This window comes from Myotis lucifugus, unplaced genomic scaffold (genome assembly GCF_000147115.1).
Source record: "Myotis lucifugus unplaced genomic scaffold, Myoluc2.0 scaffold_41, whole genome shotgun sequence".
NCBI lineage: Eukaryota > Metazoa > Chordata > Mammalia > Chiroptera > Vespertilionidae > Myotis > Myotis lucifugus.
In genome coordinates, this window is record NW_005871089.1 from 5,206,824 (window position 1) to 5,233,925 (window position 27,102).

The 27,102-nt window shown below is 49.6% G+C and overlaps 1 protein-coding gene across 1 annotated transcript in view; it reads left to right on the plus strand.

The window, feature by feature from the left end:
- The window catches only part of CCDC33 (coiled-coil domain containing 33), a 105,025-nt gene that overhangs the window by 14,114 nt on the left and 63,809 nt on the right, over positions 1 to 27,102 (plus strand). Inside the window, exons 3-7 of the mRNA XM_006087941.1 lie at positions 6,832 to 6,965; positions 10,478 to 10,587; positions 12,134 to 12,250; positions 14,898 to 14,989; positions 16,100 to 16,220. Of these exons, the coding sequence (XP_006088003.1) occupies positions 6,832 to 6,965; positions 10,478 to 10,587; positions 12,134 to 12,250; positions 14,898 to 14,989; positions 16,100 to 16,220 (574 nt within the window). The remainder of the gene's footprint in view (positions 1 to 6,831; positions 6,966 to 10,477; positions 10,588 to 12,133; positions 12,251 to 14,897; positions 14,990 to 16,099; positions 16,221 to 27,102) is intronic.

A 27,102-nucleotide genomic window follows, 5' to 3' on the forward strand; every position in this document is an offset into this window, starting at 1 on the left:
GGAGGGAAGTTTAAAAAGGTTATATTTATGCTAGTGCCTACCATATACCTGGCAAACATGCTCAGTGTGTCTGTGTGTGTTTTGTATCATTTAATTATTGCTTAGTCCTGTGAGCTAGGTGAAATATTATCTTCTTTACAGATGAGGTTACTAAGGCTCAGAGCATTTCTGTGACTTGCCCAAAGTCACAGAACTAGTAGGTAACCAAGCCAGGATCCAGGATTCCAGAATCCAAAAGTTCTTTCCACCTCATCCCTGCCTTGATCCTTATGTAGCAGTTGCCTACTTGGAAGGGGACCTGTTGCATCAGGGCCCTAAGCCAGATTTCCAGAGAAGTCTGAGGACCCCCCTCCCCCCCCCCCACCGCTAGGATCTGGATTGCTCACACTTTCCCCTGTCTGGCCATGGGCCTTAGCCAAAGGGCCCCAAAGGACAGGGATTTGGGTGGAGTGGATGGAGGCCTGGCATGACTCACAGGCTTATCTCAGCAGCCAGAGGGTTGGGCTCAGCAAAAGAAATTAATCATTATTCATCGTGACAGAGGCAGTGATCATGGCTGTACTCACTCAGAGCCTGGTTCTCCACACGCTGGCTCTAATGCCATAGCCCTGGGAGGCAGGTTGCCTTGGCTCCATGTGATAGCCAAGGAGGCCAAGGCCCCAGGCAATGAATGGACTTGAGGTCACGTGGCTGCCAGTGGGAGTGGAGCACATGAAGATGACCATCTAGTCACTGGCCACTTGCTCTGGCAGAGGCCCAGGCTCTTTCCCTCTCCCAGCAGGATGCCTGTCGGAAGAGGCACATGGCGAAGGAGAAGGCCCAGCACAGGGCCTGGGAATCTGGGGTCTTATTCCCCCTTCAGGTTCCCGAGCTGGCAGTGGGTCTGACTTTCCCGTAATGTCAGTCCCTCTACACTCAGAGCTTCAGAATTTTTGTTCAGTGAGAACATTCCTGTATCCCAGAACTATAAACACAGCTGGCATCAGTGGTTAAGGAAGGGTTGGCCTGCGACACCCCCAGCCAGACTGAAGCCATAAGAATTCTTTCCAGTTCCCCCCCTATCACCACTGCCCAAGCCACTGAGATCTTCTCATGCCAGAAACACTCACTCAGACCCAAAAGGCATGAGCTCTCCCTGGGAAGTGCCAGGACCCTGAAGGATCAGTCCAAGAGAGCAGTGCTTACCAAGAGAAGTAAGTACTTGTGGGGAGATCTCAGGCAGGGAGGCGGGCCAGGGGGCCTTCCTGGTGTCCTCATGGCATTCTGCCCAGGCTGTTTCTGAGCATGGACATAGCTGCTGGCAGGGCTCCTCCTGACTCCCAGGACACCATGAGTAGCCAGGAGGCTTGATCCTCCCTCCAGGCTTTGTCTGGCTTCCCTCTGCCCTTGTCTGGCCCCATAGGCTTCAAGGCCAGATGTTAGATGGTCCAGCATCTATTGAAAAGTAAGGAAGGCCACTGGGCAGGAATTTGGTGTTTGGGTTCCAATATAGTTCCTCCTGCTTGTGCTCTCCCCATTTCTGTCATCTGTGGTCCTTACACACACAGTGAGCTTCTCTCAGAGGAATGGTGCCTGGGAAGGCAAAGTCAGTGCCTTCAGGGCTCCAGTCAGCCAGGTGTGTGATGCAATAGAGAGTGGAGGCAACTGTGGCGAACTGGAGAGCACACAGGTTATTTCGAAAAGCAGCCCGAGTCACCCCCGCTGATTTCTGCCTTGGAAGAATGCAGGCAGCTCTCTCAAATTTAAAAGATAAACCTGAAACCCAGGTGGCTGTGTAAAACTGGCCAGTTTTTACATGCAGACCACTTGCCTCAGCTCAGTTAGGATCTCTAGGCCTCTCCTCATGGCCGCCTCCTCCCACTCAGACGCAACCTCCACATCCAGCTTCGCTGCTCCCTCTTCTCTCAGGGGCCAGTGACTTCTCCATAGCTATGTGTCCTCTATATGTGTCTGAGAGGCACCCCTTCTTTTCCTTTGAGCAGCCTCCCAAGAACTCAAAACCTACCAGGACCAACTGCATTAGGGGCTGGGGGAGGGGCAGGCATGGAGTGGGAGTGTTGTTGATGGGCTATTGTCTGGTGAATTGGGAGACCAGACACTCCCTGCCTCCATCTCCACTCATGCTTTGAGGAGCCTCTGGCCACATCTTCTTGCCCAGCAATCCCAGGGGAGCTTGGCCAAAGCTAGAGAACACTACACCTGGGCATGAAGAGAAGGGGGCTGGAGAGAGAACAGGTCAGAGAGGACCACAAGCTTTGCTTTTCTCTCTGACTACCTCACCCCATGCTCCCAACCCACAGACCTGGATCAGCCAGCCAGCCCCTCCCCAGGCCCTAGACCTGCCCATGAGCCAGCTCATGCCCCCTCCTCTTCATCTATTCAAGCCCTGCCTCTTCCAGGAAACATTCCCTTCCAGGTCCAGCAGATGAAGAGACAGAAACACAAGAATCCAGCCTTAGCCCACCCTGCTTAGATGACCGCTCCTGCCCAGGACAACTCTCACATCCTGTCCCTATTGGGTCAAGGAGCAGGGATTGGTTTTTTTCTGTGCCTTCCAGGGATGGAGGTAGGCCTGTGGCCTGGGAGTCTGGCTGCCTCTTGGCCTGGAGGATGGAGGAGGCTGGCCTTCCTGACTCAGAGGCCAGCATGAAGGGTACAGGTAGAGGGGAATTACCCTGCCTTCTTAGGGCAGAATGAGGCCCAATCATGACATACAGGTCATGGCTTGGAGCAATCTTTTTATTGATCTTTTTAGAAACAGGGGACAGGAGAGGGAGAGAGAGAAACATTGATGTGTAAGAGAAACATCTATCAGTTGCCTCATACCCTGACAGGGGATTGAACCTGCAACCCCAGGCATGTGCCCTGACCATGAATCAAACTAGTGACCTTGGGTGCACAGTATGATGCTCAACCAACTGAGCCACCCAACCAGGGCTGGAACAATATTAATCTGAACCTGAATCCCCACCTCCAAGTTCCCCAGGTGAGCAAGCACCAGGGCTATGGTGGACTAGGTCAAAAGGTCACAAGACCTCTCATTTTACCACCATCCATCTAGAGGCTCTGCCTGGCATGCATCCTTCTCAGTCTGCCTAACTATCTCCTTCCCTAGGAGCATCCTTCTGGTCTTTCAAGAACCAGGGGTCTGCCCAGCCGGGAACCCAGCAGCCAGAACAGACCCAAGCTTGGTGTCTGGGATTGGCAGTTAGGAAAAGCCAGGTGGCCTGCATCCTGGGTTTCCAAAGCCCTGCCCGGGAGGAGGCCAGACCTTGACAGTTGTTCACGCTCTGAGGCTTTGAGGCGTGTGGAAGACCAAGAGGACAGGCTGGGCAGGTGCTAGAAGTAGCCTTAGAGACCTGGGAGGCAGCTCGAGGGCTGGCAGATGGGGATAGGGTCAGAGATCTGGTACATTGTGGCACACAAACCTCCCTGGGGCAGCGTGTGTGTGTGTGTGTGTGTGTGTGTGTGTGTGTGTGTGTGTGTGTGTGTAGGCAGGGACAGTGGCACACAGGTTCCATCCTTGAGGTGTGTGCCTTGGAGGGTGGTCAGAGGTCAGTGGAGAGTGAGGGTGGCTCCGGAGCCTGTGCACCATCCATCAATGTCCTGTACTTTTCCACCGCTGACCTCTGCTCACAGCAGCAGCTCCTGGGAGCCAGACCACACATTTGCCTTAGTTATGACCTCACAGAAGGACAGCAAAGTCCTTCGTCTTCCCTCCCACTGACAGCTGGGCTTGGGCCTGGCCCCCACAGGGCCACCTGGCTAGAGTTTGTCAGACACATACATACCCCTCCAGCACCCAGCCAGGTGTGGGGGGTTACATTTCCCAGCAGCTTGGGACCCAGGACTGCTGCACTGTGCCTCTGAACCCTCCCCACCATGGCTGAGTTAAGTGAGCCCAGGACAGTGGCATGGCCAACAGCAGCTCCCCCAGGCCCAGCTAGAGGCCAGGCCAGAGCTCTAGGGACAGAGAGGGAGGGCATTATCTTGCAGATGCTGTGTGGAAGCAGGTCCTGGAGAGGCCCCTGGGCTCTGAGACTGAACTGGAGACCTAGTTCCCTCAGGGGCCTGAAGGTCCTAGAACATGGCCTTCCATGTGCCCAGCTGTAGGCACAGAATAGGGGCTGGGAGCAGGGAATGAGTTGGTCCCCTTCTCTACTTCTATGTGGAATCAGCGGCCCCTCTAGCTCTTCCGTTTCTAGAATAACATCAAGACCTGGAAGAGTCAGCTGTGCCAGGAAAAGCCATTATCCTGACAGCCTCCCTCCACTTGCTAAAAGCTCTCTCCTTCCCCTGGGGCCTCACCCCTCCAGAGTTATTTCATCTCCACTCACCTAGCCCTGACCCACCTCTCTGGTGTGTGTCTGAGGGAAGGGAGGAGAGGTGCTTGCTTAACTCTTTCTATGCCTGAGTGAAGTCAGCACCAGAGTCAGCTCCCTTGGCCTTGCTCATGGTCCTTCCTGTCTTTCCACCTGGTGTTCCTCCTGCCAGACACCCAGGAGCTTATGTAGAGAAGGGAAGGGGGACAAGAGGCCAAAGCTAACAGGAGGATGAAAGACAGGCTGACAACATGGTCATGAGTTCCAACCTGAATTCTGTCACTGCACTGCTTGTGACTTAAGGCCTCCACTCACCCTTGGTTCTGTCTTCCTAGTGCACTGGGAGGCCCCCAGGGGATACAAAAAAACTGTGCATGGTGCAGGAGCTTTGAGGCTTTGAGTAGTGTTCAGGGTGTAGAAGGGCTGACTTCCTCCTTCCATAGCTTCCTGGAATACCCCCTCCCTTAGTGCTTCCACGGAAGAGTGGAGGCGAGCATCCTGCAGGCAATTCACAGAGCAGGCGGACAAGAGTGGGTAAGAGGCTGCTTTGAGTTCGAGGCCCCTGACTTTGAGGACAGCTGTCAGGGGAGAGAAGCAGAGCACAGAGTGGAGGGTTATGATTGCACCCTTCAGTCAGCAGAGATCATAGAGCCTCTGCTCTGCATGAGGGAGGTACCGGGGGGTGGGGCAGGCTGAGCTCCAGGGCCTCCAGCCGTGATGCCTTCTCCTCTCAAGCCAGACAGCCCCCTTGGCAGGGTGAACCCTGAGTCTGAGGAAGGCTCCAGCTCTCTGGGAGACCCAGCCCTGCTCCCCTCAGCCCCCCATCAGCGCTCCCTCACTCCCCTCCATGCGGCCCTCAGTCAGGTCCCCATTGAGAAACACCCAGGTGGTTTATACCACAAATGAGGGACCATCAGGCCCTGGGTCTTCTGTGTACAGGAGCATCACACTTTCTCCCCAGCCCTTCCAAGTACCCTTGAGGGCAGCACAACTCAGAGAGCGTGGGCTCAAAACCCAACTCTGTGTGGCTAAAAGCCTGTACTCTTTCTAGGACTTCAGCCAAAGACCCTCACTTGTAGACAATGGGGAGACACCAGGCCAGAGACAATTAAAATTATTATTATTAACACTTTATGGTATTTAACAATGTGGCAGGCGCTTTACACATAATATTTCACTTCATGCCCACAACAACCCTGCATTTATCATCCCCATTCACACGAAGGAAGGAAGACACAGCAAGGTTACATACCTTGCCCAAAGTCACCCAACTAGTAGGGTATAGAGCTGGGATTTGGAACCCAGATGGTCTGAATCAGGGACCCTGTTTTGGACTCATACAGCCCCTCAGTCAAAGCAGAAGGGGAGCTTGGAGATGGAGCTCCCACAAGATTGGTCACCCAGAGGAGTAGGGTTGTGACATGGAGAGAACAAGGAGTCAGGCTACTGTGTCACTCAGTCCAGAGGATGGAGGGAGCAGTGAGGGCCAGGGGCAGAGTGCTTTCTGGAGGAAAGGAACAAGCTGGGCTGGGACGGACCACAGGCTGGTGCTGCTAACACCTGGGCAGATGGACTCCCATGCCCCTCACTCCCTTGGGGAGCTTCTGGGAGTGGGGCCAAGACTGGTAAGGACACCATCTCCGCTCTCCGCCCCAGGGTGCTGTTTGTGCACCCAAGTGTGTGGTAAGGCTCCCCCTGCCACAGACTCTCCAAATGACCCCTTACCTGTGACTGCCGCACCATTACAGCTCCGACATAAAAACCTCCTCAGCGGAACAAGTATTAACTCTCTCGCTGAGCTGTTTGATGGCTCTGGATCTCAGGGACTCGTCCCAGAGACCTGTGAGATGCACTGGATGCAGAGGGCCCAAGCTCCAGCCCACCTTGGACAGCTTGGCACTGCACCACCTGTGAGTGCTTGAGGGCCAGAAACTCTTCACCCCACCTGCCTCATGCCCAGCTCCAGGTGCCCAGCCCAGGGCGCAGCACACAGTGGCTGCTGCAGAAGGCATGTGTGTGCTCATTGGAAGGTTTCAGAGCTGGGGGAGCTGGGCTAGAAGCTTAGGGAAGTGAAGGGCAGCCAGGCAGTACCACGCAGCCACCCTGCCCAGAGGCCTCCTCCCACCACACAGAACCTAGAGAAGATGGTCAAGACGATAACGAGAGTCTGTGTACACAAGTGCCTGCTGGGGAGTCCTGCACTGGCAGAGGCAGGAAGACAGGCAGGCAAGGTGTCTCCCCCACTCCCACCCCACCCTGAGCTCTGGTGCCTGCGTCCATGTGAAAGCCTCAGAGGTGGCCAGTGAGACAGTGTGGTCATCCGAGCAGGCAGAACAGCAGAAGACAAAACTGGCTCCCCCTGGGCCTGAGGTGACATGAGTATCTGCCTGGGAAAGAGATCTCCCTGCCCTGTCCACTCCTTGCTCAGATTTATGGACTGTGGAGTCAGGAGGGGTGAGGCGCAGGCAGGACGCCCTCCCTCTGACTCAGCCTGCCCCTCCCCTCCCAGGAAAACCACGTCTGAGGAAGCAAAGAACCAGGACTCCAAGGCAGTCACATCTGTGACCTCAGAGCCTACCAAAGCCCCCATCTGGGGTGACACAGTCACAGTGGAGATCCAAGCTGAGGATGTGGGGCGAGAAGGTGAGACAGGGGGCTGGGTGGGCCTGGTGTGTGTGGGAGGGGGCAGTAGGCTCCCTCTCAACTCAGCTGGAAGCCACCTGAATGCCTCCTTGGGCTCAGTTAAAAGCACTTTAAAGAAAAAAATCATAATACTGTCATTCCTCATCTACCTAGCCTGCTGGAAAAATGAGTTGTCCTACATAAATGAATTTTCTAGATCATGGAAGCTTATCTTCTTTATGACCATTGTTGTTATTTCCGCGGTTGTTATTGCTGCATTTCCCACTGACGCAGCACATCACAGCTTCCTGGCACACCCCAAGTCTCGCTCAGAGGAGTCGCACCAAAGAGGACCCATGCTGCTCCCACTGCCTAGATGGGAACACTGAGGTTCAGGGAACTTAAGTAACTGGCTCAAGCTCAAGTAACCAGTGAGTGGAGGACTGAGGGACTCAGCATCCAGGCGCTCACTGTAGGTCCAGCGTTTTAGCTGTTTTCCTACACGGCTTCCTACCCTGCCTGGTCCTGCCCAGCGCTGTCCACAGCAGTGTTCCTGTGCTTCCAAGGGGCGGGTCTGCTCTCAGAAACGGCCCGATAATCCTCACTCCTCCCCCCAGAAGCCTTTCCAGTCCCCATGTCCTGACAAATTGGAACACTGCAGGCACTTTAAGGCACGTGTGCACGCATGCATGTGCACACTTGTGCTTTCTCCACTGGGGCCTGAGCAGGTGAGAGCTCTGCTCTCTGGTGTTATCTAGTCAGAAGAACTTCAGGCTCCCACCCCTTAGGTGGGCCTTCTCTCAGGTGACAGGCTTTCCTTCCTCCTTGCACCCTCACCACACCCCAAAAAGCGCAGAAAGCCCCTGTGAAGACAGTGAATGGGGAGAGAGAAAAAGATTGAAGAGGGACATAAATCGAAGGGAAAGAGGCTAGTCTTGGGCCAACCCAGAGGACTTTTTTCCACCATAAAGGGATAGGTGGGGCTGTTGGGATGATGTGAGAAAATGTGAGAGGAGGAAAAAATTGACCTAGGACTTCGTACAAATGCAGGTGTGTACCGTCTTTGTGCATGTCTGCATACTGGTTCATGTATATGTGTGAACATTGTGTGTGTTCAGAAATGTGCTTGTGACTGTGCCTGTAGATATGCATGTCTGTGTGTGCAGCGTGTGTGTGTGTGTGTGTGTGTGTGTGTGCCTGCATCTCTGTTACTGTGGCAAGTGAATCTGGACTGGGATCCCGCCCTGGGCTCTACACAGCTGGGGGGACACAAGAAAGGATGTGATGAGTGGCCTCAAGCCTATCTGTGTAGCGGAGAGGGAAGCAGGGTTCACTGTAGGAGGGACAGGAGGTGGGGACCCTGCCCTGGCGGGCAGGGAATATTGGCAGATGCCTCTTTTCAGATTGAAGTAGCTGGATGCTTGTTGGAAATGGTTGCTGTGGTGATGTCTACAGTGGGAGGGTTGGGGAGATGGAGGACCAGCCAAGAGGTGGGGGAAGGGCAGGAAGTAACTCAGTGATGTGTTAATGAAAAGCAAAGGGGGGGTTTCAGACCCTGTGTCAGGGCCAAAGCAGGCTGGCGGTAGAAATAGCTCGCTGGCCTCGCAAAGGACAGTGGGAGGCTGAGGGGCACAGTGCCCAGAGAAGAAGCTGATGAAGCATGTTTGTAGCATAGGGACAGGAACAGGGAGGTATGGCTGTCCATTCACCCCAATTCCAGCTCATCTGCTGGCTGCCCACACAGAGATTGGGGTGGGGAGAAAGGTAGGGCACTCACCCCTTGTTTGACCTCAGCAAATTCCAACTGGATTTGGGGGCTCAGAGCCCATGGGTAATGGCCATGCGGGGCTGCAGCCTCCACAGCTACTGTTGTAGCTTTGGCTTGGAACTCTGGAATCCCCCAGCTGAGTCTTCTCAGTCTGCTCAGGGCTGGGTGAACGTGTGGAGCGCTACAGATGGTTAACGAGAAGGAAAGTAGTGACAGCTATGAGGAGCACTTGCTTAGAATTTTATAGCTTGAAAAACACATTCCCCTCCCTATAACAAGATTAGGAGAGGGACAGAGTTTTTCTTTTTAAAGTTTTAACATTTTGCAGAGCAGGAACATGAAGCTCAGAGAGGTTAAGTGACTGGCTAAACGTCACAGAGCAAGTTTGTATGTTGGTACTAGGACCCAGATTTGCTGACTTCAACTCCCTTGTTTTACTCTAGTTTCTTCAAGGCAACCTCAGATCCTTTTGGTGCACAGTTGCCCCCTTCCCTTTAAGTGTGGATCCCATATGGCTAGCTCTGAAGGAATGTGGCAAGTGTCTTTCCCTCTCTATGTGTCCAGGGTAGCTTTGGGGAGAAGAAAGAGTAAAAGTAATCAGTAAAGCCCTCAGCTTCCACCTCCACCCCCTAATCCAAAGGACTCACCCAGCTCCAAGTGGCCAGCAACACTGAGCTTCCAGCCTGCCTAGCCCACAGAACAGGCAGCTGTACCTGGTTCTGAAATGTCATTGTCTCAGGGAAGAGAGGCAGAGGCCAAGAGGGCTACACAAGAAGAGTACACTTGTCCACCTCAATCCTCTCTCCCATTATTCTCTAGGACTCTCTTTTACCTCCTTTCCTCCTCCATCTCCCTCAATCCTTCTCACTCCTTCATCCACCCTTCTACTCCTTTCCTCTCTCCACAGCTCCTCTTCCTCTTCAAATCATAGACCTCCAGAGGAGAAAATGTCTCAAGAGTCACCATACTCAGCCTCTCCCATCAGCCTTTTACTAGCTGTGTGATGTTGATCAGTTATACAACCTCTCTGAGACCCAGTGACCACATTTAAAAAACAGAGATGGTGATTCCTTCCTACTCAAGGGTGAGGATTTGTTGGAATAGGCTCAGGAGCACCCATCCCCATGCCTGGCACACAGCAGGTGCTCACTCAGTAGTACTGCCATGACTATTTTCAGGTCATTGGTGTTCTCCTTGGATTTCACCCGAAGTTTATGCATTTTTATGGCAAAATATAGCGTCTTTAGAGGGAGTTTTCTAAATAGTGCATCATGCTTAGTGTTTAGTTTTCATGTAGTTGGAGTAGGCTTTTACTGAGAGTTGTATTGGAGATTTCTTGAGTAGATCTCTTTGCAAAATGTGAGAGATAATCCCTGCCCGAGGAACAGGTGAGAGTGTTTGTGACCAAGGGAAGGAGCCTATTCCTGGGAGGGGGTACTATTCTTGCTTACTGTGTGGCTCTGAGCGTGCACATGTATATCTCTGCCATGGGGGCTGGGCTCAGTCCTGCATGTGTCCATCCCTGAGCTGGGAGTTTCTAGACCAGCTAGATGAGAATGGCATCTTTGGGTTCTAGCAGCATTTAGCATAGAGTCTCATCCTGTGCAGGGGCTCAGGCAGTGCTTGTGAAGTGTGCCTGTGTGTGTCCCACATGTGTGCCTGCGTGTGGGTTCCTCAGAGTGGCCCCTGCTCCCCTACTCTCAGCAATGTCTCTCACCTCAGCTAAGCCTGACCCTAACTCTGTGCTCCATTTTTCTCTCTCCAGATGTGATCCTTAAGGTGGTGGACAACAACAAAAAAGAGGAGCTGCTGTTCTATCAAATCCCCATCAAGTACTTGCGTGTCTTCCACCCCTACCACTTTGAGCTGGTGAAGGTGAGTCAGCCCTGGGCTCTGGCCCGCACTGGCCTGGGACAGGTAGTGGGGAGCCCCAAGCTATTCCTTCAGAGTGGCTCTGGGCATCCAAGCCCACCCTGCAGCATGACCAGTCTAGGACCTTGTGGGGCTCAGGAAACACAGCTCCTGGCAAATAGACAGGAATGATATCCATAAAAATTTGGAATTCTCCAAATTGATCTTCATAAAACAGCCAAAATGGCATAGAATATCTACCACATTAAATGAATACACCAACTGAAAATGCATTCTGATTTCATATATGTTGAAAGAGTAAGAGTATATCTAAAAATCAATGCCATACATTATTTGCAAAGTACCTGCTATGTTCCAGGTCCTGGGCTATATGGTATACACACCATCTCTAATTCTCAAGATGAATTCTACTTTGCATACATAGGACTGAGACTAGGAGAGAAGAATCCTCTCATCCTGGATCACAGAGCAAGTGAGGTGCAGAGTCAAGGGTGAGTCCAGGTGATGCCATCTCCCAACCAGTTCACTCAGTGCTGCCTCCACATGCTACCTTGGCAGGAGAAAGCCTGAAGAGAGCTGGGGTGTATGGGAGATAAAGTGTTCCCTGGAATGAACCCATCTAGTGGGCCTCTGGCCACTCATTTTATGGTCTGAACATCCCAGGCCAGCTCCCCTGCCTGCCCCCCTCCCCAGAGCTGATTGGTAGAAAGGAGAATTTACTCTCTCATTGCTCAAGTACTTATTAAGTACCTACTGTGTGCCAAGCACTGGGCCAAAGAAAAGCAGAAGCATCATTTCTCTCTCCTCCATTGCGCATTCTAGTTCCCTACAGTGGTTCAGAGTAAAGAACAATGCGAAGTTGGATTGTTGGGTTCCTCTCTCAGGTCTTCTGCTTGCTAGCTATATATCCATAGGAAGCTGCTTAACCCCACGGGCCTCCATTCCTCATCAACAAAATTAAGGTAATATGCCTCCTAACATGGCCTTTTGGAGGATCAAGTACAATAATGTGCATAAAGCACCTACTATGCTCAGCGCATAGCAGGTGCTCAGTTCAGGCTAGTTCCCTTCCTGCCTCCCTTCCCCAGGCCCTAGTACTGACCTCCTTTTCAAGTGACTCCTCAACCATGATCTCAGGGGCCTGCAAATTCCCTACGCCTCAAGGAGAACCCCACACTCAGGACCTCAGAATGAGGCAAGGAAGCAAAGCCCAGAGAGATTAGTGATTCACGTGGGAGACTCTACTTCAGCTGTAGTTCTGGGAGCATCACCAGGCCTCCTGGCTCTCTGTCCAAGACTAGTTATCACATCTTTACAAAGACAGCTGGCAGGCATGGTCCTTGGAAGGGCAATGAAATATTCAAATAGACAAGGGAAGATTTATTATATTGATCTCCTTGGAAGGGCTCACAGGGAGCCTTTAATTATCAGCTCGGCGCCCCGGTGGAGCAATGCCAATGCTTGTCCGCAGAGGGCTGGATTTATGGCCAGGGTCTGCTTCTTAGTCAAGCTTCTTCTTGTGTGTCTTCTTCCCTGACTCTATTCCCAGCCCAACAAGACTGGGAAAGCTAATGAAGACACTGCCAAGACCCAACTGTACGCAACTGTTGTCCGGAAGGGCAGCTTCATCCCCCGCCAAGTTGATGGTAACCACAGAGCTCTGGAGGTGCCAGCCTGGGGCCCTTGGGGGTGGGGCAGGGTGGAAAGGGGTGAAATTTAGATGGTGTGGGGCAGAGGTGTCTGGGGAAGACTGGGACTTTCAAAATAGCAGAAGTGGTTTGTGAAGAATAGCCGTGGGATGGCAGAGATGATGGAGATGGAGATGAAGATAAATGATGCCTTTCCGGGCATACAGCCCTGCCCTAGCCTTGTTTTCCCTCACTCTGCTCCTCACACACCATGCAGGGAGTGCTACAGGGAGGACGGAGGCTCCCAAAGTGCAATGTCTGTCTGAATCTCATGGGGGCAGGAAAAGCCCACTGCCTTGGCTCACATCTCCTGATTATTTCTCTTCTGTTCTGTCCCTCCCAGAGTAGTGACCCCTGGTGTAGGGCCTACATCCCCCAAGTGAAAGTTTTAGGGCCACCCTATATTTCCTTGAATCCTGTTTCTGAAGAGCTTTGGCTGGTCTTCTAATTAGGTATTCATTCATTCATTCATTCATTCAATAACTATTTATAGAGCCTTCCATTAGCCAGGCCAGGCGCAGGCCCTATTTCCACATATACCCACCACTGTTATTTTCTAAGCCTTTCACAGCTTCAGGAGGATTAGCGATGCTCCAGGAAGATATAGTCCAGATACCTAAACCCCTCTCCTTTCCCTCCCAGTCTTCAAACTGCCCAGGAGTGACAGATTCATATCCAGCCATGACCTGCGTCTGATCAGGGTGGAGGCAGGGAGGCCCAAGCTTCAGGCTTCCCCTGCCCCGACATGGGTGATCTGATCCACCCCATAACACAGTGAGCTGACAGAGCAAGGAGTGTTCTTCAGTCCCATTTCACAGCTGGGGCCATGGAGCCCCAAGAACAGTCTGGTATAAGAGTGCAGATCTCCTGACCCACACATCTGCTTCCCCACAGCCACCTCATGGATGCCGGCATGTGTCAGACCTGTAGGCACCCTCTGCTCCCCTCACCCTCCTCTTCAATCATGCCCTTTCCTGCACACAGAACACCTTGACCTGCAGGGGCCTCACTGTGGATCAGCCACCCCCTTTAGAGTTTGGGCTCCTCTGCCTTCCAGTACCCTCCCGACTCCCTTACCCCAGCATAGATGTCCTCCCTATAGGCTCCTGAGGGCAGACCAGAGAGGACAGTGGGAGAAGAAATTGCTCCTATTATTCACAGGGTTGTCATGAGCAGGTATGCTTGGGCAGCTGTCTCATCCGACACCTGACCATTCAGCCCAGAATAGTGATAAATTAGTCCCCCTTCCCCTCACCTGTCAGACCCCCCTCTTAGCCCTTACACCTGTTGGAGTCCCTGCAAGCAATAGAGCCTGACAGCATTCCAGTAAAAATACCCCAGGCCCAGACTCCCACCCCCAACCCAAGTTTGAAATGCCATCATCAGAGATTTCATCATTTGAATTTGGTGAAGGGATTCAGTCTTCAGAGGGCCCCACAGCTGAAAGCCACTAAGCACTATTTTAAATCCTTATCAGCTCACAACTGTGTGGAGTCAGCTGGCAGCCAGCTGAGGTGAGTCAGGGTTGGGTCCCGACCAAGAGGCTTAGGAGAGGGAGCTGAGGGTGGAGGGGAGAAAAGGGAGAGGGATCCAGAATAAGTCCCTACTCCTGGGCACTCTCCTCCCATTGAAGATCAGAACTAAAAGGACCAGGGAGATTATGGTCAACCCCTCAGTGTACAAGTTAGGACATTAAGGCCCAGAGTGGAGCAGGGACTGGCCAGTGACTTAATGACCCAGACTTAGTAAGTGGCTGAGCTAGATTAGACCTATAGTGAGGATTCCACCCAGCCTCCAAGACTAGCTAACCCCAGCCCTCTCCCTGAGGCCACTGCTATTCTCCTCCTTCCCCCTCCCAAGTCTCTGGTTGTTTCTCTCACCCTCATAAACACAGAGAGCTTCTTCCTATCCTTTCTCCCCTTTTCTCTTCATTGATGGCATTCATTTATCCCACAAACACACATGGGGCTTCTACTCTGAGCCTGGTGCTTTTGCTAAAAGCTGTAAATACAGCACTGAATGAGGTAGATAAGTCCCTGCCCCTGTGGAGCCTGGGGGCTAGCAGGAGATGTGGGCCAAGGGGCAGACAGGCCAATTTGTGCAGGCCTTGACTATCACGGTAAAAATTATGGCATGTATTCTAGGGGTAGTTGGGGAAAGGGAGGTCACTGCTGAGTCTCAAGCAGAGGAATTACATAATCCAATTTCTTTTTAAAACAGCAGTTTTTGCCACCACGTATCAAATTGCCTGGGAAAGGGGATGGGTTCGGGACAAGAGCAGAGGCCAGTGAGGGGGTCAGAGAAGTAAAAGGAGCCACAGGAATCTCAGCTGGGGGGACAAGGAGTGAGGACCCAGATCCAGATCAGGAGCTGCCTGGGATGGCGGTGGAGGTATGTGGGACAGAATCCGTGTCTTCTCTCACTGCCCACCCAATGCCTGGCACAGGGCCTGAAGGATAGCAGCCTTGAGCAGATAAAGACCCTAGAGAGGCAGGAGCAGGTGCAGAGGTACAGAGGCAGAAATGAGCCCATCTTTGGAAAGAAAGATGGCAGGCAGGCTAGCTAACCATGCTCCGGAGAGGGCCAAAGGCCACTTGGGGCTCACCTGCCTCCTCTCTTCCCCAGGTCTTTGTTCGGGGAATAAATGAGCCCCTAATCAACAACCCCAGCCCCATGGTGGTCATTGCCCGGGTGGTTCCCAACTACATGGAGTTTAAGTGAGTAAGGCCCAAGCGGTGTGAGCAAGAAGGGAGGGGGGCAGAATGCAGAGGAGAGGGATGGCTAGAACCCCGCCCTCCCCACGAGGCCCTTCAAGCCTCCCCACTGGGACTGAGGACCCAGGAAGCTACCCACAGCCCCTGGAGAGGGGCAGCTCAGACCTCTCCTGAGAGCAGGCTGAGGGGAATCAGCATACAGATGAAGAAAGGGGGTCCTCAGCCCTTTCAATCTACCTCTCCATCTCATACCCACCACTCGAGTTCAGGCCAAGGTGGTTCACTATCTGGTGGTGGTTCCCAAAGAAGGCAGCCTAAGGGTCATCTCAGAACTTCATGACCTTTAGCCTTGCCCAAGGGTCCCCTCCCTTGCCCTCCATGAGGTCTCCCTGGCCGCAGCCCCAGCTCATCCCCCTCCCCCCAGACCTCTTTTTGGGTATGGGCATTCACAGTCCTCAGGAGGGGATTCATTCTAGATTGGCCCTGGAGACACACAGTGCGGAGAGTTCCCCAGGGAACATGTGCCCTCTGTGACAGCACCATCCCCTGAAGCCATCTGCCTCTGTCACTTCCACTGACTCTGATGGTCTGGGAGGATTCCTGACTCATCTGCTCCATTGTTGAATTCTGACGAACTATGAGCCCTCCTTGCTGGTTGGAGGAATGAAGATAACTGATGCCCTCACTCCCAGCCCTCCTATGAGCTCGGGGAGTGCCACCCAAGCCTAAACCAGAATTCCACCATGGGGGTGGGCCATTCTAGCAAGGTCTTCCAAAGGTGAGGCAGGGATGCAAGACCCATGTTAAAGATGGGCAGCTGGGGCATTCAGATGTGGCCAAGGCCACGGTGAGTCATGGGAAAGGAAACGTGGGAGCTGCATCCCATCCCCTGGCCAAGATGAGCTTTCCCAAGGCCCTGACTAGTGATCAGAAGGACCAGGACCCATTACCTGTCCTAGGTGGGCCACTGCACTTCCTCTCTCACATCAACCCTGAGTCCACTTGGGGGCCCTTGGCTGCCAGGCTTGGGCACAGCGTCAAGAGTGCTGGACACAGGGCCTGAAGGATGGTAGCCTTGAGCAGTGCTTGACCCCTGTCTCCTTGCCTCCCCAGGGTCAGTCAGTTGAACCAGGACCCAGCCTCCCTGGGGTTGCCCTTCACCCCCCTCTCCTTCCCTATTCCGTCTGTGATGAACTTCGATGTCGCCCAAGTCAGCCAGAACGGGTGCCCTCAGGTATGGCTCCTTCCCTGCTTCACTTCCTGCAGGTCCAGACCTAGTAACTCCCCCACATTCCTCAGTCGCTCACGCAGCCAGCCAGCTGTTCACTTGCCTGTGGAGCTGTGCGCCTAGGGTGGTGCCGTCTGTGCTGCGGAGACGCGGCCCACAGGGAGCTCTTGGTCTGGTGAAGGGTAAACATCAACACCAGGTAATGGATAATCTAATAACAAACCAGGAGGGGCTGCCAGAGCTGTAAAAATCAGAGGCGAGAAGACAGAAAGAAGACAAATATTGTGATTCCACTTACATGTGGTACCTAGAGAAGCAAATTCAGAGACAGAAAGTAGAATGGTAGTTGCCAGGGACTGGGGCCAGGGAGAACAGGAAAGTTAGTTTTTAATGGTAAAGAGTTTCTGTTTGGGATGTTGGAAAAGTTCTGAAAGTAGATAGTGGCTAAAGTGGTAAATTTTTGTTGTGTATATTTCACCACAATAAAATTTTTTTAATCAGAGGTGAGAGGGATGTGAAGCCTGGGCATCCAGCTGCGGACTTGAGTTTTCAGTAGGGAGTGTTGGTGCAGGGCAAGTGGGAACAAGAGCACAGGTGTGCAGGTGCAGGTGCATGTCAGGGTGGGAGAGGGGGCCAGAGTGTCTGAGTATGTTGGGGAGGGATTTGCAGACAGTGTCTGAGTCCAGGCGAATGGCCAGATTCATCTTTTCCCATGGTCTGCACCTCAGCAGGAGCTTGCCCCACATGATGGTCCCAGCATTCCTAGGGGCCTTAAAGAAGACAGGGTGCTTGGGAAGTTCTTCCTGTTGTCTGCCCACCAATGTTCATGCCTGACATGGCAAATGTAAAATGCGGCACTCTTTCAGAGCCACAGAACCTCATTTAAAGGCAAAGACATTTGAAGAAAGTTCGGACGGACATGGACAAGAGTGATGGTGGTAGGGAGGGGTGGAACAAAGGGGGACCCTGGGGACAAAGGCTTCAAACTCAAGCCAATCCTTGGCCTGATTTCCCCAGAGTCATCTCACACATGGCCCTGCATTTGCCCAGAAAATTATAAACCAATCAGCAGGCAGTCCCAAGGGGCAGGAGGCATGGCTGCTTTAATGAGTGAACCTCTCCCCACCCCCAGCCCTTCTCTGGCTGCTTTTGCTGCCTGGCTAGTCTGGGTGGTGGAGGGACCCCTTAATACAGAAACTTGCCGCAGTGCCTCTTGCACGTGTGGGACTCATGGCCAGAGGTCCAGCGATGGCAGAACACTTGTTGAAGGTCACCCAGTACTATGGCAGTTGGACCAGGTTGAGAGCTCACTGGCAGCCAGCACAGAGGTGCCCAGGTGCCAGCAGTGAGAGGCGAGCTTCTGTGGTACAAGTGAGAAGAGGGGGTTAGTGGGCAGAACCCCACCTGGAAGGGACACCAGTCAGCAGCCCTGCGCTCAGAACTCACACAGACCCCTGCCCTGTCCCCACTCTGAGCTTCAGTTCCCTCTTCTCTCTAGTTGGGGCGCTGGGATGATCCTAGGACCTAGGATCTGCCTCTTGGACATGCTGGAGTGATTTCCACCAGCTGCCCACCAGGCCAAAGCACTATGGGCAGGGGGTTGAGGCTGGACCCACCTCTGTGACTTGCTGAGTGACCTTTGGCAGCTGCCCGATTTCTCTAGACCTACTGATCACTACCTTATTGGACTGTTAGGAAAATGTAGAGGGCTAACCTGTGCAAAGTGCCCAAGCCTGGGGTGGAGGCTAAATGGGCTCCATCCTTTTCACAGATGCCCCTCCCTTGATGCCAAATGCCCCCTTTGAGGCCAGCCTGGACATTGCCCTTGTCATGTTTGGCTATAAGTAACAGGAACCCCAACTCACATGGACTTAAGTTCTAAGGAGATTTATTGTCATACATCAAAAGGGTCCCCCGTGTAGGATGCTGCTAGAATTGGTTGATCTACTGGCTCAGCAGTGTCCTCAAGGACTCAGAGTCTTTCCAACATCCCTGAAATGCCATCTTCAGCTGGACAACAACTCATGGAGGCAAAATGTTCTCAGCATCCCATCTAGCTATGACCAAAACCAGAGGAAAAGGGTCTTAATGAGGAACTTGAAACCTCCCCTGCAACCCCTGGCAGACCACCCCTCTCATCTCATTGGCCAGAACTAGGTCACATGCATTTCTCTCAGCCATTCCTGAGGAGGAGTATGACAACACCTTGCAGTAGCTAATGCAGGAGAAGGGGGCCTACTGGCCCAAAGTGGGTTCTGTTGGCTAGGAGGGAGGAGGGGAATGGTTGAGAGGTAGATGGCCCTCAGTGTCTGTTCACCTCTCTCAGAGCCTGGGAATGATGGCAAAATCTGAGCTCTGATGAGTCTGCTGGACCCAGCACAAGTCTGAGACTTAGGACTTACTCCTACCCTCCTCCCAGAACCTTTGAGGGGGGACATTGCCCAACAGGCTGCTCCTGTTGGCCTGGCTTCCTACAGCGCTGAGGCAGAGCTCCTGGCTAATGAAACAAAAGCAGTGGTGAGAGAAGCTGTCTGTGCCCAGCGTCCTCTCCTGCCTCAGCCTCCACAGCCAGTCTGTACCCAACCTCTCATGGGGCCCCTTGTCATCCCACACATCCTGCCTTAGTGCCGGCCACGCCTCTGCTCAGGCCTCTCCCATCCATCTGGTGAGAAGCAGCCACAATGGCCTCCTGCCCAGGGCTAGTCCCTTCCTCTGGACCCCTTGTCCCTGTCACCGATAGGACAAAGCCCTCACTGTCAGCCAGACACACAGGCCTCATTTCCTCCAGCCTCCTGGCTCACTGCTCCAATTCTCACAGGCATTCTCTAGTCCCACTGGGTAACTGGCTTTCTCCACCCCTGTACTGTCCTCTCTCACCTCTCAGTCTTCACCTCTACTGTACTCTGAGCCTGGATGGTCTTCCTCCTCATTACCGACTACATGATCTTAGGTCCTCACTTCCCCAGGTCAAAAATCATTGCTTTTTCCTCTGACATCCTAGCTTCCACAACCTGCAATTTGCTTAGGCCTCTGCATATATCCCCTTGGAAGATGATGAGCTCCAGAGGGGAGCAGGCTCTGGCTCTAGCTCTCCCATATGCCCTTTAACACAACAGAGGCATCTAGCATGGAGAAGCCCCTAGTCGACGTTTGCTGAGTACAATTGAATTGAACTTTCACCTTCACAGCAAAATATCTATTGTCTCCTTCAAACCCTCACAACAGCTCATCGGGGCATGGAGCAGAAGACATTGGATGGTGACAAATCTAAGTTACAGAGAGGGGAAGGGACTTCCCAAAGGCCACACAGCAATGATGAGATAGACCCGGGTCTCTTGGCATCCTAGCTCCCTTGAAGCCCCACACAACATCAGCTGTTGGCAGCTAATCTTCCCAGCATGCCTGTCACATGCTTGAGCACAACAGGCAGCAGTGGGGAGAGAAAAAAAATGGCGGAGGCTTAGACGGACGTGTTGGTGCTTTGTCCCGGAGCAGATAAGGGCGAGCAGCTGAAACGGGTAACAATCAGCCCAATCAAGCTAAGGAGGCTCAGCTGAGAGTCAGTCTGCAGCCAGGAAAGACAGAGAACTCCTAAAAAATGGGGATGGTTAGAGATTGAGGCTGAAACCTCCCCCTGGGCGCCAGCGCAGCGGCGAGACCGCGCCATCTTGACTAGCTGGTATCCGCATCCAGAGATCGGCTACTAACCTGGAGGCAATGACTCTAAAGCAGCGCGACTGCAAGAGCCCAGAGGAGACCTGCATCCCTCCACGGAAAGGTTAGACTTACCCCAAAGGTGCGGTTTGCAATTCAGGTTGGAGCGAGGAACGCGCGCGCGGGCGCGAGGGGAAATCTGCGCCCCCCAAAATCCGCGCCCATAGAGGCCAGCGTGACCCGCAAGTGGGGAGGGCTCCCGCAGGGCTGCTGGCAGAAGGTAACACTATAAATAAGCCCATAGTTGGACTGGATACAAAAGGGCTGCCTCAGAGTTTCCCTGATAGCCGGCTACTTGGCGCCAGGGGCTTGAGTGCGCGCAGAGACTCCGCGCAGTTCTGGAGGGTGGAACCCTGCGAGTTCGCACAGCTTCCCAGGCTCTTGTTTACACACTTCCTCTTACTTCTGTGAGTTTGATTGTTGACCCCAGTGCATGTGATTGCCCAGTTGGGGTCACTAGCAGAGCTTGTAGGGGAAGATTGTTTTCGGGGAGCCTGGGAAACAGACCTGGGAGTGGCGCCTGGGGAACCAGCTCTGGGCGGAGCTTGTTCAGGTACAATAGAGAGCTCCTGGCCAGAGAGAACTTATAGCCTCGGAGGTCAATCCAGACACACTGCCACCCAGAGGCAGAGCCACGAACTGACTCTTCTGTAAATACAGATAAGGCAATAAGGGGATTTTACGGCCGGCCTTAAAATCAGGACTGTGGCTTACAACACAGAGGAACAGTGTATCAGAGGGAAATTCAACATTCTCCTGAATTCCGGGCGTGCCAATAAGAAGAGTAGAAGATCTGAAGCACCTGCATTACTGCACATTTTTATTTTTATTTTTTTAAATTACTTTTTCACCTTTTAACTAAGAAAACATTTTTTTTCTTTTTTTTGTTTTTTTTTGTTGTTTTTTTTTTCTTTTTTTTTTCTTTTTTTTTTCTTTTTTCTTTTTCTCCATCACCTGATTTTGCCCTTTCAGCTACTACATTTTTATTTTTAACTAGTATTATTACCGCTACCATTTTACCATTTTTTGAAGTGTCATTTTATTTTGTCTTTATTTTATTTTGGGACTAATGTTCTCCATTCTATTTTCATCGTTCCTTTAGCAACATTTTTCTCTACCTCAATTTGCCTCTGTGCTAAACAATCTTCCCCACTTTTTCCCTTTTGCTGTCCTGTTTCTCTTACCCTACTCCAGCTTTAGATTTTCCCTATTCTTTTTACCCCCTGTCAAAATTTCACCCTACTTATATATCCTACGTCCAATCCCCTGCTCTAAATCCTTATACACCTTTCCCTTATCTTCCTTCACTATCCAATTTTTTATTTTTTATTTTTTATTTTTTTTTATTTTTTATTTTTTATTTTCTTCTTCTTCTTCTTTTCTCTCTCTATTGTTTTATTGTTGTTTGCTTGATTGACGAGTTTGTTTTTTTTTAGGATTGTTTGTGAGGTTAGACTGCTTATTCTTTTTATTTTCCTGCCCCTCCCTCCCCCCCCCCCCCCCCCAGTTAATTCTGTGCTTCTGTTTTCCCTTGCGTCGCTTGATATTATTGGTTGTTTGTAGTTTGTATTCATCTCCACGAATCTGTTGCTGTAATTTGTTGGTATTAGTGGCGGATCTATAGGAGTTTTCTCCTCATATAAATAGTCTCTTCCCCTTTTATACTTCATTCTCTTTTCTCTCTTACTTTTTTTTTCTTTTTTCTTTTTTTTTTCTCCTCTTTTTTCCCCTCCCTTTTTCCAATTTCATTTTTGCACTCCTTTTTTTCTTTCTTTTTTCTCTTCTACCTTTTTCTCTTCTTTCCCCCTTATCTCCTAACTCTCTTAGCTCGGGTGGCCACCTTTATTTGGGGTTAGTAATATCGTAAATACAATAGTGTTCAGTGCCTGGTACGTTGTGCCTTGTTGTGTTGTATTTTGTGCCTTTAAATCAACGCAGCAGATTCAAGCAACAGCGGCCTCCTGATCACCACACGCTCTGCCTGGGGAACAGTTGCTGTGTGTGAAACCTCCCTCCACCAGCCAGAAGAGCCACCACAGCTGTGAACAGCGCCCACCAGAGGCTCTGCTATCAACAGAGGAGCCGCTGCTACCACAACCGCCCAAGGAGCAACCACAGCCCGAGGAGCCACTGCCACCCAGGGAGCAGCCACTGCCACCCAGGGTCCAGCCACTGAACGACTCAACAACTAGTCATGTCAGTGAGATCAAACATGGGTAGACAAAGAAACCCCCAAAGGAAAGAAAAGGAGGACTCGCCAGAAAAGCAGCTAAGTGAGACAGAGATATGCAACATGACGTAAAAAGAATTCAGAATAAGGTTCCTAGAGTACATGCACCGGATGTTCAAGAAGCAAGAAGAAACAGATGAAAAAATCAACTACTTATGCAAGAAGCTAGAAGAAACAGATGAAAAAATCAACAACTTAAGTAAGTCCCAAGAAGAAATGAAGAGCGACATAGCTGCAATAAAAAACACCATTGAAAGTATCAACAGTAGACTGGGAGAAGCGGAGGACTGAATTAGTGAATTAGAAGACAAGGAAGCAAAACACACTCAAACTGTACTGCAAATGGAGAAAAAAATTAAAAGACAGGAGGAGAGCCTAAGGGAGCTTTGGGACAACATGAAACGAAACAACATACGAATAATAGGGGTGCCAGAACAACAGAAAGATGAACATGGATTAGAAAACCTATTCGAAGAAATAATATCAGAAAACTTCCCTGAGGTGGGGAAGAAAAAAGTCACACAAGCCCAGAGAGTCCCAAACAAGGTGAACCCGAAAAGACCCACACCAAGACACATCATAATTACCATGGCAAATGTTCAGGATAAAGAGAGAATCTTACAGGCTGCAAGAGAGAGACGGAAAGTAACATACAAGGGATCTCCCATTAGATTATCAAATGATTTCTCAACAGAAACACATCAAGCCAGAAAAGAATGGACGGAAATCTACAAAGTGATGCAAAGCAAAGGACTGAATCCAAGAATACTCTATCCAGCAAGGCTATCATTCAAAATTGAAGGGGAAATAAGAAGCTTCACAGACAAAAAAGGGCTAAGGGAGTTTATCACCACCAAGCCAGCAATGCAAGAAATGCTAAAGGGACTGGTGTAAAAAGAAGAAATATCAAGCTCAGAAAGAAAACAGCCACACACAAAAAAAGAAATGGCTACAAACAAGTACCTTTCAATAATAACTTTAAATGTAAATGGACTAAATGCTCCAACCAAAAGACATCGAGTGGCTGAATGGATAAAAAAACATGACCCATACATCTGCTGTCTACAAGAGACCCACCTCATTAGAAGGGACTCACACAGACTGAAAGGGAAGGGATGGAAAAATATCTTTCAGGCAAATGGAAAGGAAAAGAAAGCTGGGGTAGCAATACTTATATCAGACAAAATACACCTCAAAGTGAAGGCCATAACCAGAGATAAGGAAGGCCACTTCATAATACTAAAGGGATCAATACAACAAGAAGATATAACCCTGGTAAACATATATGCACCCAATGCAGGAGCACCCACATACATAAGAAAACTCCTGGAAGATATCAGGGGAGAGATCGACAACAATACAATCATAGTAGGGGACTTTAATACACCACTGACATCACTGGATAAATCCGCTAGACAAAAACTCAGCAAAGAAACAGCAATCCTAAATGACTCACTAGATCAGATGGACTTAATTGACATCTTCAGAACACTTCACCCCAAAGCTGCGGAATATACATTCCTCTCAGGTGCTCATGGGACATATTCAAAAATAGACCACATATTGGGTCACAAGCAAAGTCTCCACAAATTCAAGAAGATTGAAATCATAAAAAGCATCTTCTCAGACCACGATGGCATAATGTTAGAAATAAACTACAATAAAAACAACCCAAAATACTCAAACACTTGGAAGCTGAATAGCATGTTATTAAATATTGATTGGGTTACCAATGACATCAAAGAAGAAATTAAAAACATCCTGGACACTAATGACAATGAAAACACAACAATCCAAAACCTCTGGGACACAATGAAAGCAGTCCTGAGAGGGAAGTTTATAGCTCTACAGGCCTATCTCAAAAAACAAGAAAAAATGGTAGTTAATCATCTAACTCTACAACTCAAAGAATTAGAAAGAGAGCAACAAGAAAACCCCAGAGTGAGCAGAAGGAAGGAGATAATAAAGATTAGAGCAGAAATCAATGAAATAGAGACCAAAAAAACAATACAGAAAATCAATGAAACCAAGAGCTGGTTCTTTGAAAGGATAAACAAGATTGACAAACCCCTAGCCAGGCTCACCAAGAAGCAAAGAGAGAAGTCCCAAATAAACCAAATCAGAAATGATAGAGGCGAAATAACAACAGACCCCACAGAAATACAAATGATTGTTAAACAATACTACGGGCAACTCTACTCCAACAAACTAGACAACCTGGAGGAAATGGACAAATTCCTAGAAAAATACAACATTCCAAAACTCAATCAGGAAGAATCTAAAAATCTCAATAGGCCAATAACTATGGAAGAAATTGAAGCAGTCATCAGAAAGCTTCCAGCAAACAAAAGCCCAGGACCAGATGGCTTCTCAGGGGAGTTTTACCAAACTTTCAAGGAAGAACTAAAACCTATCCTCCTCAGATTACTACAAAAAGTTCAAGAGGAAGGAACACTTCCAAACACATTCTATGAAGCTAGCATCACCCTAATTCCAAAACCAGGTAAAGACAACACAATGAAAGAGAATTACAGGCCAATATCCCTCATGAACATAGATGCCAAAATCCTCAACAAAATCTTAGCAAATCGGATCCAGCAGTACATCAGAAGGATCATACACCATGACCAAGTAGGATTTATCCCAGAGATGCAAGGATGGTACAACATCTGTAAATCAATAAATGTGATACATCACATAAACAAATTGAAAGAAAAAAACCACATGGTCATATCAATTGATGCAGAAAAAGCATTCGACAAAATCCAACACCCATTTTTGATAAAAACTCTCAGAAAGGTGGGAATAGAAGGATCATACCTCAACATAATAAAAGCCATATATGACAGGCCCACAGCCAACATCATACTCAATGGACAAAAACTAACACCATTTCCCCTAAGAACAGGAACAAGACAGGGATGCCCACTCTCACCACTCCTGTTCAACATAGTACTGGAAGTATTAGCCATTGCAATTAGGCAAGAAGAAGAAATAAAAGGCATCCAAATTGGAAAAGTGGAAGTAAAACTGTCCTTATTTGCAGATGACATGATATTATACATACAAAACCCTAGAGACTCCATCAAAAAGCTACTAGACTTAATACATGAATTTGGCAATGTAGCAGGATACAAAATTAACCCCAAGAAATCTGAGGCATTTCTATACACCAATAGTGAACGTTCAGAAAGAGAGATTAGAAAAACAATCCCATTTACCATCGCACCAAAAAAATTAAGATACCTAGGAATAAACTTAACTAAAGAGGTTAAAGACCTCTACTCAGAAAACTACAGGACGTTGAAAAAAGAGATAGAGGAAGACATAAACAGATGGAAGAACATACCATGTTCTTGGATTGGTAGAATCAACATCATTAAAATGTCCATACTACCCAAAGCAATCTATACATTCAACGCACTTCCCATTAAAATACCAATGGCCTTCTTCAAAGATCTAGAACGAACTCTCCAAAAATTCATCTGGAATAAAAAAAGACCCCGAATAGCTGCAGCGATCCTGAGAAAGAACAAAGTAGGTGGGATCTCAATGCCAGATATCAAGCTGTATTACAAAGCCACTGTTCTCAAAACTGCCTGGTACTGGCACAAGAACAGACATATAGATCAGTGGAATAGAATAGAGAGTCCAGAAATTAGCCCGAACCAATATGCTCAATTAATTTTTGACAAAGGAGGCATGAACATACAATGGAGCCAAGATAGTCTCTTCAATAAATGGTGTTGGGAAAATTGGACAGATAATATGCAAGAAAATGAAACTAGACCACCAACTTACACCATACACAAGAATAAACTCAAAAAGGACTTAAATGTACGACAGGACAGGAAACCACAAAAATTCTAGAAGAATACAAAGGCAACAAAATCTCAGACATATGCCAAAACAATTTCTTCACTGATACAGCTCCTAGGGCAGTTGAAACTAAAGAGAAACTGAACAAATGGGACTACATCAAAATAAAAAGCTTCTGCACAGCAAAAGAAACCATCAACAAAACAACAAGAAAACCCACCTCGTGGGAAAACATATTTGCCAACGTCATATCTGATAAGGGCTTAATCTCCAAAATTTATAGGGAACTCACACAACTTAACAAAAAGAAGATAAACAATCCAATCAAAAAATGGGCAAAGGATCTAAATAGACACCTTTCAAAAGAGGACATTCAGAAAGCCAAGAGACATATGAAAACATGCTCAAAGTCACTAATCATCCGAGAGATGCAAATCAAAACAACAATGAGGTACCATCTCACACCTGTCAGAATGGCCATCATCAACAAATCAACAAACGACAAGTGCTGGAGAGGATGTGGAGAAAAAGGAACACTTGTGCACTGCTGGTGGGAATGCAGACTGGTGCAGCCACTATGGAAGGCAGTATGGAGGTTCCTCAAAAAAATTGGAAATGGAACTCCCATTTGACCCTGTGATCCCACTTCTAGGAATATATCCCAGGAAACCAGAAACACCAATCAGAAAGGATATATGCACCCAGATGTTCATAGCAGCACAATTCACCATAGCTAAGATCTGGAAACAGCCTAAGTGCCCATCAGTAGATGAATGGATTAGAAAACTGTGGTACATCTACACGATGGAATACTATGCTGCTGTTAAAAAGAAGGAACTCTTACCATTTGCAACAGCATGGATGGAACTGGAGAGCATTATGCTGAGTGAAACAAGCCAGTCAATGAAGGAAAAATACCACATGATCTCACTCTTTCATGGATAATTAAGACCATTACAAACTTTTGACCAATAATAAATACAGTGGCAGAGCTGCCTCAAACTGATTGTCGGACTGCAGTGGGAAGGCCAGGGAGGGTTGGGGGACAGGAGGGAGGGGAGTAAGAGATCAACTGAAGGAGCTTGTATGCATCCATATAACCATAACTAATGGACATAAGACACT